Genomic DNA, 16,413 nt, shown 5'->3' with positions numbered 1-16,413 from the left:
GCCAGATCATATACCACATTGGCAAAAAAAGCCCAACTAACATTGGGTCTAATTAATGACAATTATATTTCCTTCAAGGTTAAGGATGTATTAATCTTTAAACCAAAATTTAATGACTTGTAATAAAAAATGAAAGACTTAGTTGAATACAAGGAAAGGCTTTTACGGGTACACTCCAACAAACAACTTTTTGTTTTTTAAATAGAATTTTTTTTTTTGGTTTTCTATAAGACAAAACAACTTACTATTCAATTTCTTGTACTTTTACAAATATTTCCCAAATTATCGTCCATATTGTTTTACTACAAAATAAGTTTGAAAGAATTGATAGCCTTGTTGAACACCTATGAATGCTAAGTAGACTGATTTCATCCGTGCAAACACAATTATAATTTTTTTTGAATTAAATGCAAAACACAATTACAATTAATCATCGAATTTTATTATATTCTCGAGATTTATCGCATATAATTTTTTTGTATACCTATTAAGTGGTGAGAACAAATAAATTATAAAACAAGTGCCATAGATACACACTTTGAAACTTTTTTTTTTTTTGTTTTTGAATCTTATGTTTTAACACAGTGAAAATTTTACATTAATTAATTAATTAATTAATTATTAAATAAGTAATGGACAATCATCTAATCTGATTATGTGATATAAAAACTCCATTTTCAATTTATAAAATAATAATTTTATTTCGTAGCATAGCGATCACCTTTAAACATTTTTTATAAGTATTACATTAATCATAAAAAAATTTATAAATAAAAAATAATATATAAAAAACTAAAATTAATATTAGTAAGTCTGTTATATAAGATTGCTATCTGAATTTTATTTGAACACGTGATTGATAGAATAGTTATTGTACGAATTATATCTAAATTTTATTATAAAATATTATAAATTTATTTAATCGAAGAAGATAATATATGATATACGTCTGTATCAAGACAAAGGAGGACCGTTGGAGAGAAGTGAGACTGTGATGTCCTGTCTGGCTGGCTATTTACGTATCCTCAGTATCTCATGCCTACTAATTCCTAACCTCAATATCATTATCCTATCTCAAAATTCCCACTTCACCGTTACTCATGATTCCACCCGTTGCCTTCCAGTTCCGTACAACCACCCAAGCATTTGCTTCACTTTACTTCCCATCACTCATTATCCTTATACCTTCCTTCCTTGCATTAATTCTTTGTTGTTCCATACCTCTCCAACTACCCTTACTTAATTCTTCCATCACTAGCCCATACTGATTAACCCTCTTCGATCATTTCTCATCTGACTCAGATTTATACAACGCTTACTTGCCTTGATTTGACGAAGGAATACGAATAAAATTAACTTGAGGAAAATGATGAAAAGATAGTATTGTTGATGGGTTAAAATTAATTGTATATGCTTGTTGATTGCCTTAATTTAGTAATGATCAGCAGTACATGGTTCATGCAACGATCAGCTTAGAGTTGTATGGCTTGACAATTTATAAAGTAAACTACAGAACAAACCAAAACAGAGTCCCCTTTCCCTTGTACCGAGGAAAAGAAAGCCCCCGTCCGGCAGGGAGCAAAGACTACTACATGGCACATGCAAGTATACATCTGTGTCTGTGTACATGTGACAAGTTTTGTTGACGAAGACATGTATTTCAACACGAGTGGAAGGACAAAGTGAGAGGAAGATGATGGTGGTGATGGTGATGGTGGTTATGATGGTTGGACTCCTTCTCTATCCGCCACTTTAGATTAAGAAAGTCGTCGGTGGAACATGGCAGCCTTAAAGGCCCCGTGGTGTGGTAGCCGTAGACCTCGTGAGCCTTCTCCAGAAGCCGCCTGAAAAGCGGATGGTAAAGGTAAGATATTGGAATCTCAAACCGCTGAAACTCTCCTTCTTCCTCCAACCCAACCTCGACAGCAAGCCATCCTTTCTTCACCTTCGCCTTCTTGTCCTCCTGCATAGTAGGTAGTTTCAGAGCAAAGTGGGGGTAAGACGAGAGAATCTAGGGCTTTGGTGGTACACAGATGAGGCCCAAAGTAAAGTGATACTACTAGTTTTTATAGGAGTGGTGGGGGATTAAAATAAAAGAGAAAATACAGGTCGTAGTACTTTATACGGAATCATGAAGACGTGGGAGTGGAAGTGGGGTTGGCCTTTGTTCCCTTCATTCCTTTCTGTGCCGTCCCCCCTTTTTATTTCGAGAGGGACTCCGGCTCCTGCTGTGAGGATGGGGACGTGGAACCTCCATGCTTTTCTCTTGAAACATGTGCCTCCCCTCCCCTTTAGCTTTTGTTTTAGGGTGGGTTTTGTTAGATAAGATTTGGTGCAGGGTAACATTAAGTAGGTACTTAATGTATTCAAGCTTGTAGTAGTATTAATCAAAAGCAAAATACATGGATCTTCCTTTGGAAAAGTAAAGTGGAATTTGGGAGGGGGATTCTGGCTGCCTGGCCTGGACCCCCCATACCCAATGCCAGGGCTTCTACCTTCCTAGTGGGAGCGTACGTGATATCCTTCAAATCATAGCCAGCATAAAAGAAAGGTAAAAAACTACTAGTATTCCATGATTTATGTAGGATGTGATAGCAGTGACAGGCTCGAGTTTCCTCGCAGCGGCCGGCTCCGAAGGTGGGATTGCAGGTCGGGGCAATCGTCGGGATTGAATCTACCATAGGACCAACAAAGAGGGAGCTGGTCTCAAAGGGGCTGGGACCTACCCAACCCCACACCAGTGGGAAATCATTGCCGACCAAATCATCTCACTCCCGATCATCTATGTTGGCATGTATTTATAATATATATATATATATATATATATAGATGGATGGTCATGATCATGGTTGTCGCATCAATCCTAAAGTTTTCTCTTTTTAACCCCTTTTTCTTTGTTTAGTTGAAAAACACGAAGCACTTTCCATATTCCCTGACCCTTTCTTTTGTGTTGTGTTACGTATATGAATTAGATTAGTCCTCTATCTTAATTGGCATAATAATTGTTTTTGATTAATGAAATGATGTCTCAGATCAAAAAAGCTTGTACAAATGTGCATAATATGGGTAGATGGGGTGTACCCATTTAGATTACTCAATGCTTGTAAGTTAAAATTTTACTACGTAAGTATACGTATCGAGTAAATAATATAATAGCAAGCAGAGTATCGATCACTTAGAGAATTAATTTAAAATTTTACTAAGTACTAAAATTATAATAATTTTATCTTATCTAAACAATCAAATTCGAATAATTAAATTAATTAACTAATACTAATTAACAATATAATTGAATAAAAATCAAATCAAACAAACTTAGAACTACAATATCTCTCACACTTCATCTAAATCTTATCTCTATTCCTTAACTTATTTTAATAGGTTGAATTACTAACTTAGAGTCTTAAATTATTTATAAAGATCTCCCAACTCATCTTATAAAAATATATATTTTAACAAAAACACTATATTCCTATGTGAATTGAAATTAAAACAGACTCATTAAATTCAGACTCTAATCTGACTACATATAATCTATAAGTATATCTCTATCCTATACGCAAATTAATTAATATGATCATATACTATCTCAATTTTAGTCTACATTAAACTCTCTTTCTCAAGTTTACTTAGGTTTTTAAATCAATTTAATTGATGATCAAGTAATTAAAAAGTATTAAGAACAAATTGGAATAAACAATTCAAATCCCATTAAAAATAAGCAAGAAAGAGATTAAAAATTTAGATTACATGTAAGTTCAATTGCAATCCTAGAAAAAAGAAAATTTAGCCACTTATAATTGCAAAAACAAATAACATCATAATAAATTTAACCATTAAAAGTAACAAGAAAATTAAAAGTCAAGAAAGAAAACAAAATAATAATTGCCGTCTTGATCTCCAAGTTTTAACCTCAACTTCTAGCTTCTTGAATCTCTCAAAAGTTATCTCTAATGTTGTTAAACATATCCTATTTATACTAATAGACTTAACCTAAAATTCCTTAAGTTGACTTAAGGTTTAATTAGGCTTAAAAGTGTAATGAGAGGCCTACAAATCAATTATCAATCTTTACAAATTTTCATTCCCGACATAGTACGTTCAGCTATTTTCTAACATAATTTTCTCTATCCTTGAGACAGAACTGGGCAAAGTGATCCCATAAAAGTTGTAGCTCTGTCTCTTAGTTTTCCAATGGTCTAAGAATCGCATCATTTGGAGTTCTGTAACTCGAGATATGACCAGAATATTGAAGCATATGCAAGCAAACTTTTGAGTTCTTTAACATTTTACTTTTCAAAATTAAGCTCAATCACTTTTTATCTTACAAAAAATATAAAAACTAATAAATAATAAATAAATTAAAAAAATAACATAAAATTAAAATAACTAACTTAAAAGTAACCTAATTATAAAAACATATAAAAATAAATAAATTATAATTAAAAATTGAATACTTAGTTAATATTTAATAATAAAATTAAAATAAAATAATTATATAAAATAAAATTATCAATACTTTACAGCGAAAGTTTATATATTTATATATATATATAATTTTTATCCATTGATTTATAAAATAAAAGAGGCAAAGAGTAAAGCTGTGTAGTGTTGGTACCAGGGGTGGTACTCCACTGCGGAATTAGAGGTCAAAGTTGAATTCTTGTCATCATAAAATTAATAATAAGGGTACGGACGTCCTTTATATTCCCACTACAATTTGGAATAACTAAAAAGGAATGCAAGCAAATTCGCCTCGATTTTCCAATAAAATTCCCATCCAAATAATTACCTGGCCTTTCAAGTGCAAAACAGACAGACAGACATTCTAACCCATTCCATTTATTATTCTTAATCCTAAATTGCCTCCTTCTATGTAAGTTAACCTTTAATCACATGACTTGTGATAAAATAATTTGTCTTATATGATCTTTTAAGCTTAGTACATAAATATTAATCAAGCAACATCTTTTGTGATGTGATAATATACAGCACATGTAATGTCACAAGACATAGGAAATTGATGTACGAAAACATGGTAATTAAATTCAATCATGCAATGATTGTTTGATCCATAGCAACTAGTTATAACTATAATGTTCAATCTTAAAGGTTGGCCAATTTTGTTTCATCTTGATGAAATTTAGTATATGGGGCATGAGGACCATATCATCAAAATCCCAAACTTATCATCGAGTATTTCCTTGTGTGGTTAGCTTGATTGATGAATATCTCATCTTCACAGTCCTTGATTTGTCGACCAGTTGGTATACGTGCTTGCATGGTAAGCTTATTATTATTGTCTTTAAGTTAAAGTAGAAGACAATGACTGACGCATGCAACTGCATGCCAAGATTGCCGCTCAATGCCATCTCTCAGTCGTTAGACAGTTTTCTTTAATTGATAGATATCTTTGGAGTTTGTGAAGGTTGTTTTGAACAGAAATCATTGCAACTAAGTAAGCAAAAAGAAGTGGAGAATTAGGGAGATGTATACTAAGAGCAAGACTGTAATTGGAGGAAGAGGTAGTGCTATAAGGGGCACAACTCTTTTTGTAAACTAAGAGAAAGTTTTGAAGTGAAGTTCTATGTCAAAACGAAGTCCCTCCTAGATGAACCTAGGCATGCACCTTGCTGTTTATTGGCTAGGAGTAAGATGATCATCCATAAGGTGAAAGACCATTTATAGATAATCCTTGCAAGTAACAACTATTAATTAGGTATTTACAAGGGTAATTAATTATTATGAGTTTAAGTTTTATATTCTTTTTTCATTTAAAAATGTATTTGAGACTGTTAACAAAAAAATACCTATTTAATTTTCATTATCAATATTTTTTAGTGTCACGAATTCCACGTCAATAATAAATGAGATGAATTTTAAATTTATAAGTAAAGTTTTTCTTTTATCTAATAGGTATATCTTTTGGATTAAAAATATGAATTTATAACGAGTGGTATCAAAATCTATTTCAATTCTTTATTGATGTGAGAATGAGATGTCAAAATCAAAAAAGACTTGACAAAAAAAAAAAGAACCATTCTCCTCTATAAGTGAAGGAGCTAGCACATTGAGAATTGAAAGTGTGGGCCTACGACACTAATGCTAGTTAGGAGCACACAAGAGACACAATGCAAGGAACATTGAGATGACCAAACTAACCTACTTTTAGAAACAAGATAGATGGAGGTTAAAAGAAAGCCAATTATTTCCAAGGAGTTGGAGATGGCTGTGGCTAAGTTTAGACAATCATGAGTTATGGAACGCCCGTAGCAGTATATCTTTAGTCGTTATCAGATATAAAGGGCAAAGATCGATATCCGAGAGACGTCAAAGGGAATAAATTAGGAATGGAGTTCATAGCCAGTAAGCAAAGATGGTGAGAAAACATTGCAAGGGACCATTCCATACCGCCCTAAGACTAAGTGGCCTTTTCTAAGTCTTCAAGACGACTGACTTATAGCGGCAAATATATTGGATTTGGGCGGTGGTGGCGCACTCCCTCATCTCCCAACAACGTGCATGCTTATCTTCTGTTTTCAACTGGCTTTTTCCGCCACTCATATTCCTTCTCCAGCTCTTGCTTTTTTCCACTCTCTCATCATATATTCTGAGTGCACTTTTTTTGCTTTTCTCTGCTCCGCCAACCATTCTTGTGGTTGCGCATGCCGGGTTGACTATGCTCTAATCTCTTTTCTTTGGCTAACTTCAGGATTCCATGATGATCATTTAATTTATCAGTCCTCCTAGTGCCCGGAACCAACCAGTTGCATATATCGTAACCTCTCCTTCCCTTTCTATATATAATCCTTCTCTTTCGTATCTTTTCCTTCTTTTTTCCTCCACCCTCTTAACCCCTAACTCCCCCAGTCATAATTCATGTCCTACTACAATTCCAGTAGCACAGTCTGTGATGGACTTTTATTTAGACTAATGAAATTCAACAACTACTTGTTTCAATCTCGATAGTCTTTTTATTTTTTTGCTTAATTTTATAGCAAGCTAGAACAACATTTATATATGATCCATGAAATAATTTTCATATTCAAAATCTAACACAAATATTTAATCACGAGAACAACACGTGTACACGGTAAACACATAATTTGTATTTTAGTTACACGTGATATGGTTCAAGATTCGAATCTTTCCTCTCTTCAAACTCTCTCATATGCTAAAAGTAATAATAATAATAATAACTCGATGTATCTCCCTACATGTACAAAATCCACTATTCCCTTATTCAATGCAAAAATGTTTTAAATTGTTTTTTTTCTATGATACGAAATTCAGTGTAAATATACACAGACATATATCATTTTCATATAGATAACAACAAATCTGTTACCCATTAGTCACAAAATGCTCTACAACTTATCACAAAATGCATCATGACAATTGAGAAATTGTCACCAATGCATCACTAAAACCCTAATATAGATGTGATGCAACCCATCCGTCATAAAAGTTTTATTTCTCATCATAAGTAACCTTGCTTTCTTTTCTTCTATCTAGGCAAAGTTTGAGTTGTGATAGGGAACATGGAAAAGATAAAAGCACTATGCATTACTCTTTCATTGTCCGCCTTTGTTTCCTCTACAAATGTCCATGGACCCAGCCTGCTTTGGGAGTATTGGGCGTACAGCCCACCTAGAGTGCAGTTCAATCCGACCAATTGTACAATATTTATAATAATTAATACTTCAATTCTTTAATTTGTAAATATATTTTAAAATTAAAATTAAATCAAAATATACGATTTATTAGTAAATTAATTTATTTGAGTTGGGCCTAAAAATTTGAGCATTATTTTAAGGAAAATTTTCCTTGCAAGTTACTTACTATCACTGTCTATAAATTTTGAATGGGAAAAGAATAAGCTCACACACATGCACATGTGCAATTCTACATAGAAGATAAAGAAAATACGTGCCATTTTCCTTTTCTGGCTAATCAAACAGGGTCATCAAGGTATACAAGTGATGAACCAAAGCATTCAGACTTCATATTGACATTCCTAACAAACAGAAAAGATTTTGTGACCAACAGAATGCATTACAAACCAATTCCAAATGGCACCTTTGGTCTAGACTTGTTCTTACCCAACGTACTCATCTGGTTTGCATGTTCTTCTTCCTCTTCAAGCTTTTTCCTCCGAGCAGCCTCCTCCTTTTGCCTTTGAATCAGCTCCAACTCCCGGTACCTTTCCTCCTCCTTCCTCTGTAGTTCCAGGGCTTCTCTTCTCTGAGCCTCTTCCACCCTCCTCCTGTTCTCTTCTAGCATCTTATCCAGCTCCTCTCTCTCCCTCCGGGCTTGTTCCTGCCAAGTAGTCAATACCATATCAAAAAACTAGAAGGATCAAGATCCAATAAAAAGACAAAGATCAGTTTATAGTGAATAGTTATGCATTGGTAACCACAGCTTTCAAATGCATAGAACATGAACCCTCATCCAACGTATAGTTACACCCTAAATGGGCAGCAAATTAGAATTAACAAGGCAATCAACCTGGGAGCAGTAGTAATTTCCCACTAACTTCATTTTCTCAAATCATACCTTCTTATAAAGGTCATAAATTCTCCCTAAATGCCTTTCTCATGCATAATCTTAGAAAGGCTTAGAACAGAGAGGGAATTTAGAGACCCTGAAAATAAAGGGGCTTCCTAGAAAACCAGCCTTCTTCCCATTTATCGAAAACACAAATATTGTGTAGTCAAAAGCACAAGCAATCTCAAGGTTATCCTTGTATCGAGCTAGGTTTTAAAGCACTCAACTTTGACCCACGTAAAAACACTATATTCCAAAGAATAAATTACTAATATTTATAACAAAAAAAATGCATTTTAATTATTATAGATATAAATATATTAATATCTAATATTTAACAGATTTACACCAAGGCACACCTACTTCTTCCTAATAATGTCAATGTATAAACAGATATAATGTATTACAAATATCAAACACTAGTTCAAATTATGTCATCATCTGACTCTAGCTCTAAGTTTCCATACCTTTCAGCTCTGCAAGCTAGATAATCTTCTATTTTCTCCTCTCCCATGTCCTTTATACTAAATCTAATTGCTTTAAATATCTTATATATTGAAGATACTATATGATCTTTTGCACTAACGCTAACTAGCGATGCTTGCTCGTAGTCACAGCTCTGCCCCAAGATTACTGCTAAAAGAAATGAAAAGAAGAACAGCCTTATACTTTGTGGAAAATCCTAACATTAAACCTAATAAATGAATGGAATAGCTATATCTACAACAGAAGGTCATATAATTTTGTTTCTAGTTAAAAGCTACTGTATTAATCTTCTTTGTTGATTCAAAGTACATGCACTAGTCTTTGTAATAAACACATGTTTTTACTAATTTGCACCTTGCCTTCGGTGCCTTACAGCAAATCCTTGATATCACTGACATTGTAACAAAATACACAACTATTATATCATTTCCTTTTTTTGGTACCGAAAAATACTCTTCTTCACTTGTTCATTCTAGGGGGCAAATACAGATAATAAATACTAGTAATTTGACAAACATTTCAATGCTTACTTGTTTTAGCCTTGCCTCCGCAAGAGCAGCTTCCTTTTCTTTTTCGAGTTGCGTGTTAACATCATCCAACAGCTTCTTACGCCCTTCCACTATCCGCCTCTCTATATCCAACTTAACTTGCTCTGAGTTCAACCTCTCCTCAACATTTTTCTGAATTGCTTCCTCCAATCTCTTCGTGGTCTCTTCCTCTAATAACTTCAGTTCAGCCTCTTGTTGAAGCCTAAAACAGAAACAAAAAGCAACAAAAGGTAAATAAAACCTCTCTTAATATTAAAAAGGAAAATTTAACTTAATTTTGTGAATGGAAATTCGATTTATTTAAGTTTTACATAAAACAAATATATATATATATATAGATATGTATTTATATATATATATAGATATGTATGTATGTATGCATGAATATGCTTAACGTTTTAGCCACTTGCTTCCTTTAATCAACTATGACTCGCGTTTCTAACCTTTTGCTTTAGAACAAATTTTTAACAAGTAAAAAACAAATAGATAATCGAGCCTAAAAGAAATTGTAATTTGAAGAATATACATATTAACAAATTATTCCAGTATAATTGCCATAACTAAAGTAAATACTTTTAACCAAAACAACATTATTTACACAATTACACGAAATGCAATAGAAAAAAGAAAAAGAAATGGAAAGTTTACCTATTATTTTGATGGACGGGAAGAGCTGGGGAGGGAGATTTGGGCAAAGGAGAGAAGGAGGTTCGCCTACGGTGTCTCCTTGGAGTTGGAGAGCGGCTTTTACGGCGTCGATGAGATGGCGAACGGCTTCTACGCCGACGTGGAGAGGTTGAACGGCTTCTCCTGGTATGCTCTCTTCGGCTTCGCCGGCTGTGCCTCGACCGGTACGACGGAGACCGAGATCGAGACCGGGATAAGCTTCTTGGCATTGAACTTAAGAAATTTCCACAACGTATTATGTAAATAAGGACTGAAATTCGGCTAAAACAAGTAACAAGGCAAAATGGATGCTGCTCTCTCCGCCTTGCCTTAGTTCAAAGCACCGATGGGGAAGGGGAAGCCACTCGGCCGACCCTCGCATCCGCTGGCCTCTGAAATTAAAAATAATATGCATGAATAAATATCCACTATCCCTTATTATAAATAAAATATTAATGCTTTTAAAAATTAAAAAAAAAGTAATTTGAACATCTTACACTAATAAATGAGTTAAACACTAAAGTGAATTGAAATTATTTTTTAATAAATCATCAGCACACAACTTGCAAGTTACATTATATTTCAATTAATTTTAATAAATGTCAAAATTTTACTTACAATTTACAAATATATCACAAATTTATGTATTTTCAAGTAAATGAACAAAAATTTAAATTTTAAATTTATTTGAGTATTTAAACTTTAATTTAATCAATATTAAAATGTATCTTAAATCAATATAACACTAACAAAATGCAAAAGTTCATTGTACCAATTTCATATATGATGATTTGTATAATTATAGCAAAATTTCATTTAAATTATAGTGCTTATTAGTATAATTTAATTTAATGCATTTCCCTCTCAGTTTTCTTATTTTCTTTTTTTATTTATTTCTCCCTTTTTTTTACTTTCCTTTCTTTTTTCTAATATTGAATATTTATTATTATATAAATTACTTGTTTATTATTATAACAATGATTGGATTGATTTTACAAAAATTAAGAAAAAAATAAAATGAAAAACTTAAATTAAGACTAATTTATATTTTCCTTCTTTTTCTCAAAAGAATTTCAGTACATGATGTCACCCTGCCGTACTGTTTGGTATCTCAACTTAGGTACCCTAAGTTGCTGCTTTTTACTCATAAACCCTATCTTGACACGCCTTTTATTGGGTAATTTGACTCCACGTTGGCGCTGAAACATCTGCCACCAATGTATTTGCTTCACCTTCCTGTTTTTATGGACATCTTGGCCATTCGCTGGCCATCCAATCCCACCTTTGGAAGGCTTTGATTTCTTTGAATGCTTAAGGTGCTGCATCAATCCTTCCACCAATGCATGAAAATGCCCTCCCTGATGCTTCACTGGCACGTTACTCCCCCTCGCTTTTCTTATTTTATCATGGACTTGATGTCTGTTTCTAGGATGAAAAACCTTGTGCAGATGAGTCCATTTGGATTTGGTGTGAACATCCCTGGAATGATCACCGCTGTCTTTGTGATTAGAACGGTGATGGTGATGAAAAATTAGCCCTAACTTGTTCTTAAACCTCCTCAACCGTCCAAGCCTTCCCTTGGCTTTGTCAGGATCAGAGTTTACCAGACGGATTGCTTTGTGTGTTCTGGTAGGATACGATCTACCTGACTCACCAACATCCCTGTAATCACTGCTACTTGACTCACCAACATCCCTGTAATCACTGCTACTTGATTCTTCATATGCTCCATGAGCAAGTCTCCTGGATACTGAAGATGCACTGTCCCGACTGGGCAAAGAATAAGCCTCACTGTCACTGCTGCCACTGCCAGCAGTAGCAGAATCCTCAGAGTCTTGCTGATGCAATAGAATCTTATTGTGCAAAATTCCCATACCCCCTTCTTTCTGCTTGCATAGAATCTGACGTGCCAGGCCTTTCTTATCACTAATAGGCCTAACTGAAGCCTTGGATCCTGCTGACTGAGATGGTATTGAAGGCCTCAATTTTCCTATCTTCGGTGTCGGTTCTTTCCCCCCATTATTCGTTGGGATCAGATAGGGCATTTTCACAGGCATGGGAGGCCTCTTGGTGATATTATCCTGCTTAATTGGAACCCTTAACCCGTGAACATAGCAGCTTGTAGTGTGACTTTGTTTATGATCACCTGCTTCTACCATGCCATTCACATTCTGATTACCGACCATTTTCTTCAGCCTATCAGTACTCACAATATGCTCAGAAGTTTGACCTAGCTCCTTCTGCTGAATCCTTCTCTTTTTGCTCGTTATATCCTCCAACAAGTCGTTCTCACTTTGACCTAATACCTGATGACTCCCATGTGAGTCATCTTTCTTACCATTTCCTTGATTCTCCAGCTGAATTAGCAGTAACTCATCCTTATCTGAAAAAGGCTCAACACTATGGCTCAGTTCATTCTTTTTAACCAAATGCTCTTTTGCCTGTACCATAGGACACACTGATGTAGGCATATCACACAAACCATGTGGCACAGCACCTTTGGTAGCATCCGCCAACTTAGAACACAAACGCAAAGCTGAAATGTGGGATTCAATGTGCTTGACTACATTATCTACATCTTTGGAGAAATTATTTGCTGCCTCCCCTTTTTTCTCATTCTGTTTAGCAATATTATCTCCAGAAGCTAGAGATCTTGAGGAGCCAGCAACTGAACCGACTATACTGGGCATAGCTTTGAATCTGCCAAGGCTTATCTGCCTCATTGTTTCATTGCTTTTCACTAGCTTCATACAATTTTCATTTCTCTCTAACAAGTTCCTTTCATCCCCACTGGCTTGATAAAAATGGCCAAGAGGATCACGTCGCTGACTTTGATGCCTAGAGTCTCTGCTTAGAAACCTGGCTGTACTCTGCTGCTTCATACTGCTTTGCTTGCTGAACTCACTACATTTCTTTCTATTTTCTGGTTTGTCCAAGGAAAAGCTCAGTCTAGATTGCTGTGAGACAACTTGTTGGGTTGTTAGCTTATTGGAACAATCTTCATCTTTTGGTGATCTAACTGCATGGTGATTTGATTCTTTCATGGAGTTCCGAACTACACCTGGTGCAGCTTTTAATTCATATGGCAAGACAGAAGGCTGAGACTCTGGCACAGCCCTGCATTTTTCTGATTCAGAAGAGCAGGATGTGGCACAGACACCATGTTCTGCTGCTGCTACTATCTGAGACACAAATTAATTGATAACAAATATTACAATCATCAAGAAGGAACTACTTCATTTTCTTGAATTAACAAATCCAAGTCCAACTGAATTATAGAATGCTCATTATATCACAATCAATAGCAGGAGCATCACTGTTCGATCATTTTATTAGTAAACTTTGAAGAAAATGATTGGAAAAAGAGCACCAAATTGTCTGACAGAAGTCCACACGTTGACATGGTCTATATACCTTTTTATGCGTCTCCAAAACCCTCTCTGTAGCACCATCTAGGAGATCCTTTAGTAAGAGCTTTGACCTTTCACCTAACTGCATACCAACAAAGGCCAAGTAAATGTACATAAGACCAATTAAAAGGGATAGTATATCTTCCATATTGCTAAACTTGAGTAAATCCCTATTGCCTGAAAACAATTAAAGACACTCAAAAGGGAATGGAGGGCAATCTAAAACACCTCATTCCTTCAAGAGAGAACTAAGCAGTAAAAATTTTCAGCATTCAACAATTAAATTGAGACATTAAGTTTTTGAAAGCGTAATGCGAAAGTAGCAATTTTCATAATACTAATGTCAAAGATGACAACGAAAAGGGTTAGGCTAGTACATTTGAGCTCAAGAGTAGGTTCCTCCTCAAGCATAAGGTTATAGGTAGCAGCCCTCAGAATTTGAATTCTTGAGTGCTAAACCATGTCAAAGAACTAAATGTCTAAGCTATTATGCAAGATCACACAAATTGGTTTTTAATCTCTGATACTACCAAATAGACACCAGACATGAAACTGACAAACTTTTATTTTACAGCGTGCCATCAACAATCACATGTTTAATATCTGTTATACACTTAATTGCCAAAAGCTGTTGATGGAAATTCGTTGGGCCTTTAATTCCTTTAAAATCAACTTAACTCGAAAAGAAGACAGGCAAGAATGTTTCTGCCTTCATTGTCTACGGCAACTTTCCATAGAATATGTATATATGATGGTTATTAGAAGGGAAATGACACTCAACTGCATGTATCAAGAGTGGAGCACTTGGTTTTGGAGAAAACAAAAGTACCCAAAAAGTTAATATCGCCACCATATCACGCTGTCCATAGAAGCTACTAAGATGAAAAAGGAAAGACTACTTACAACCACATTGCTTTGAACATCCCCACCACACTGCAGAAGTCCATATAATTTTCTTAAAGCTTCAAGATCAGATTGCAAATCCTTCAGTTCCATCTCCTTCATTGAAACTCTGGGAAAGAATCATCAAAATCAATAACAAATTAAAGTCCCATATCCTAATTTTTGTCATATATTGAGGAACCCTTGAGACAGTTTCATTCCATATTCAGAAACTCAGACATCTAGTCTATATAAAATTAGGAAAAATGGCTATAATAAGAAAGCAATGAACAAAAAGGACTAAAGAAGTAACCAGAAATTTCAGTTAACTTTAAATAGGAAAATGGGAATTCACCAACCTTAACAAATTCCTCAGAATATTTTAAAATCTCTTTATAATGGTTACTGCCAAAATGGAAGAGTCAATACAAGAATCTCATAATTCCAGGCAAAACCTGAGTAGAAAGGAAAAGAAAAGAAAAGCACAAGAATCCAACAGATAAAGGAGGAGAGACAATATTGAGGGTATGCCCGAAATGGGAAAAGTGTGAAATTCTAGAGGAGTAAAAATAATAGTAATAATTAATAATAATGAAAGAAGAACTTACAGTGCTATTCAAAGCAAAATAAAGGGATTATGGGTGATAATCTGCAAATTCAAACTGCAAAAGGCAGAGAGAGAGAGAGAAGGGGGGGATAGCGCGCGGACCGACTTTCAAAAAACGGTTTACTTGTTTTGGTTTGCATATTTTATTAATTAATAATCAAAAAGGTTAAATTTCATCCAAATCAATTTAAGTCCGTTAAATTTGAAAATAAATATTTCAGTCTCAAAATAATAAACGAGTTAATTAATATGACTATATACTGGTTTTTAGGGATGAATATATGTTAAAAATCAAAACAACATTATTGACTAATATAATAAGTAAACTTTTTTTAGAAGTAATTTCGATTTTTTTTTCTTCTAAAAGAAGTGATTTCTTGTCAAAATCTTTAAAATTGTTTTTTTTCCTCAACAATTGAGAGTTATTATGGGTAATAATAAATGCATTACTATGAAGCTCTTACTAAAAATAATAATTTTTAAAATTAAGTTAAAGTTATTTGATAAATTTGCTTTTATAAATAAATTATTTGACAAAGCAAATTATATTAGTTTTAATTTTAATTAAAATTATCATAAAAGGTATTTAATAAATAATTTTTTATTAATTACGAATTTTTTTGTTCTAATTTTATTTTTATCAATTTAAAATAAATTTTTTAAAATATAAAAAATATTTTTATATAACATAAAGTTTATTTTTAAAAGAAGGAGAGGAGGGAGTTCATTGAGAAAGGAAGTAATTTTTGAGAGAGTAATGTTAAGATTATTTTTTATAAATGAGGACATTTTCGGAATAAAAAGAAAAACTCTCCCTAAAACTTAACATATTTCTAAAATAAAGAGGAGAAAAGAAAAAAATACTCATCTCTAAAGTTATTTTTGAAATTCTTTTTGTAAATTTTGTTTTTAAAAATAATTATTTTTTTTAAATTTCTTAAAATCTTGTTTATTTTAGCTTTTACTTTCAAAAAATAAATAAACTGAAAAGAAAAAACCAAACCAAACCAAATGGATACTAAATTGATATTTTTGAGCCGGAATATCTATTTTCAAATCTAATAGACTTGAATAGAATTTTGATAAAACCTTGAAGAACTAGATGAAATTTAATCTAATTAAAATATTAACAATAATTGCATTCGAACGTTTGATTCATTAATTGGTATATAATTTTCATGTTTAAAAAGTATAATTAAAATCTCCCTTCTTTTAAAAAAGATATTAACAACGTTTCACACGCATAAAAAAATTAACAATAAAAAGT

At 33.5% G+C, this 16,413-nt stretch overlaps 2 protein-coding genes across 2 annotated transcripts; both read right to left on the bottom strand.

Moving 5' to 3' along the window:
• On the bottom strand, positions 7,829-10,641 carry LOC18611969 (uncharacterized protein At1g10890). Its single transcript, XM_007048496.2, has 3 exons — positions 10,230-10,641; positions 9,564-9,783; positions 7,829-8,319 (listed from the first exon to the last, which is right to left on the bottom strand). Exons 1-3 carry the CDS (start codon positions 10,475-10,477, stop codon positions 8,056-8,058), a joined length of 732 nt encoding a protein of 243 aa, XP_007048558.2. The 5' UTR covers positions 10,478-10,641; the 3' UTR covers positions 7,829-8,055.
• LOC18611968 lies at positions 11,309-15,011 on the bottom strand. Its single transcript, XM_007048495.2, has 4 exons — positions 14,899-15,011; positions 14,561-14,669; positions 13,662-13,739; positions 11,309-13,429 (listed from the first exon to the last, which is right to left on the bottom strand). Exons 2-4 carry the CDS (start codon positions 14,660-14,662, stop codon positions 11,321-11,323), a joined length of 2,289 nt encoding a protein of 762 aa, XP_007048557.2. The 5' UTR covers positions 14,663-14,669; positions 14,899-15,011; the 3' UTR covers positions 11,309-11,320.

This window comes from Theobroma cacao, chromosome 1 (genome assembly GCF_000208745.1).
Source record: "Theobroma cacao cultivar B97-61/B2 chromosome 1, Criollo_cocoa_genome_V2, whole genome shotgun sequence".
In the NCBI taxonomy this organism is placed as follows: domain Eukaryota; kingdom Viridiplantae; phylum Streptophyta; class Magnoliopsida; order Malvales; family Malvaceae; genus Theobroma; species Theobroma cacao.
The sequence above is the reverse complement of the archived record's forward strand: the minus strand, read 5'-3'. Positions and strand labels throughout refer to the sequence as shown.

Excerpts from the sequence above, each read along its gene's own strand:
- LOC18611969 (XM_007048496.2), bottom strand. The coding sequence starts at position 10,477 with ATGCCAAGAAGCTTATCCCGGTCTCGATCTCGGTCTCCGTCGTACCGG. Across the intron at positions 9,784-10,229 it reads CCCGTCCATCAAAATAATAG|GCTTCAACAAGAGGCTGAAC; the intron begins GTAAACTTTCCA and ends TTTCTGTTTTAG. Across the intron at positions 8,320-9,563 it reads CGGAGGCAAGGCTAAAACAA|GAACAAGCCCGGAGGGAGAG; the intron begins GTAAGCATTGAA and ends ACTACTTGGCAG.
- LOC18611968 (XM_007048495.2), bottom strand. The coding sequence starts at position 14,662 with ATGAAGGAGATGGAACTGAAGGATTTGCAATCTGATCTTGAAGCTTTA. Across the intron at positions 13,740-14,560 it reads ATGTTCAAAGCAATGTGGTT|TTAGGTGAAAGGTCAAAGCT; the intron begins GTAAGTAGTCTT and ends GTTGGTATGCAG. Across the intron at positions 13,430-13,661 it reads TTTTGGAGACGCATAAAAAG|ATAGTAGCAGCAGCAGAACA; the intron begins GTATATAGACCA and ends TTTGTGTCTCAG.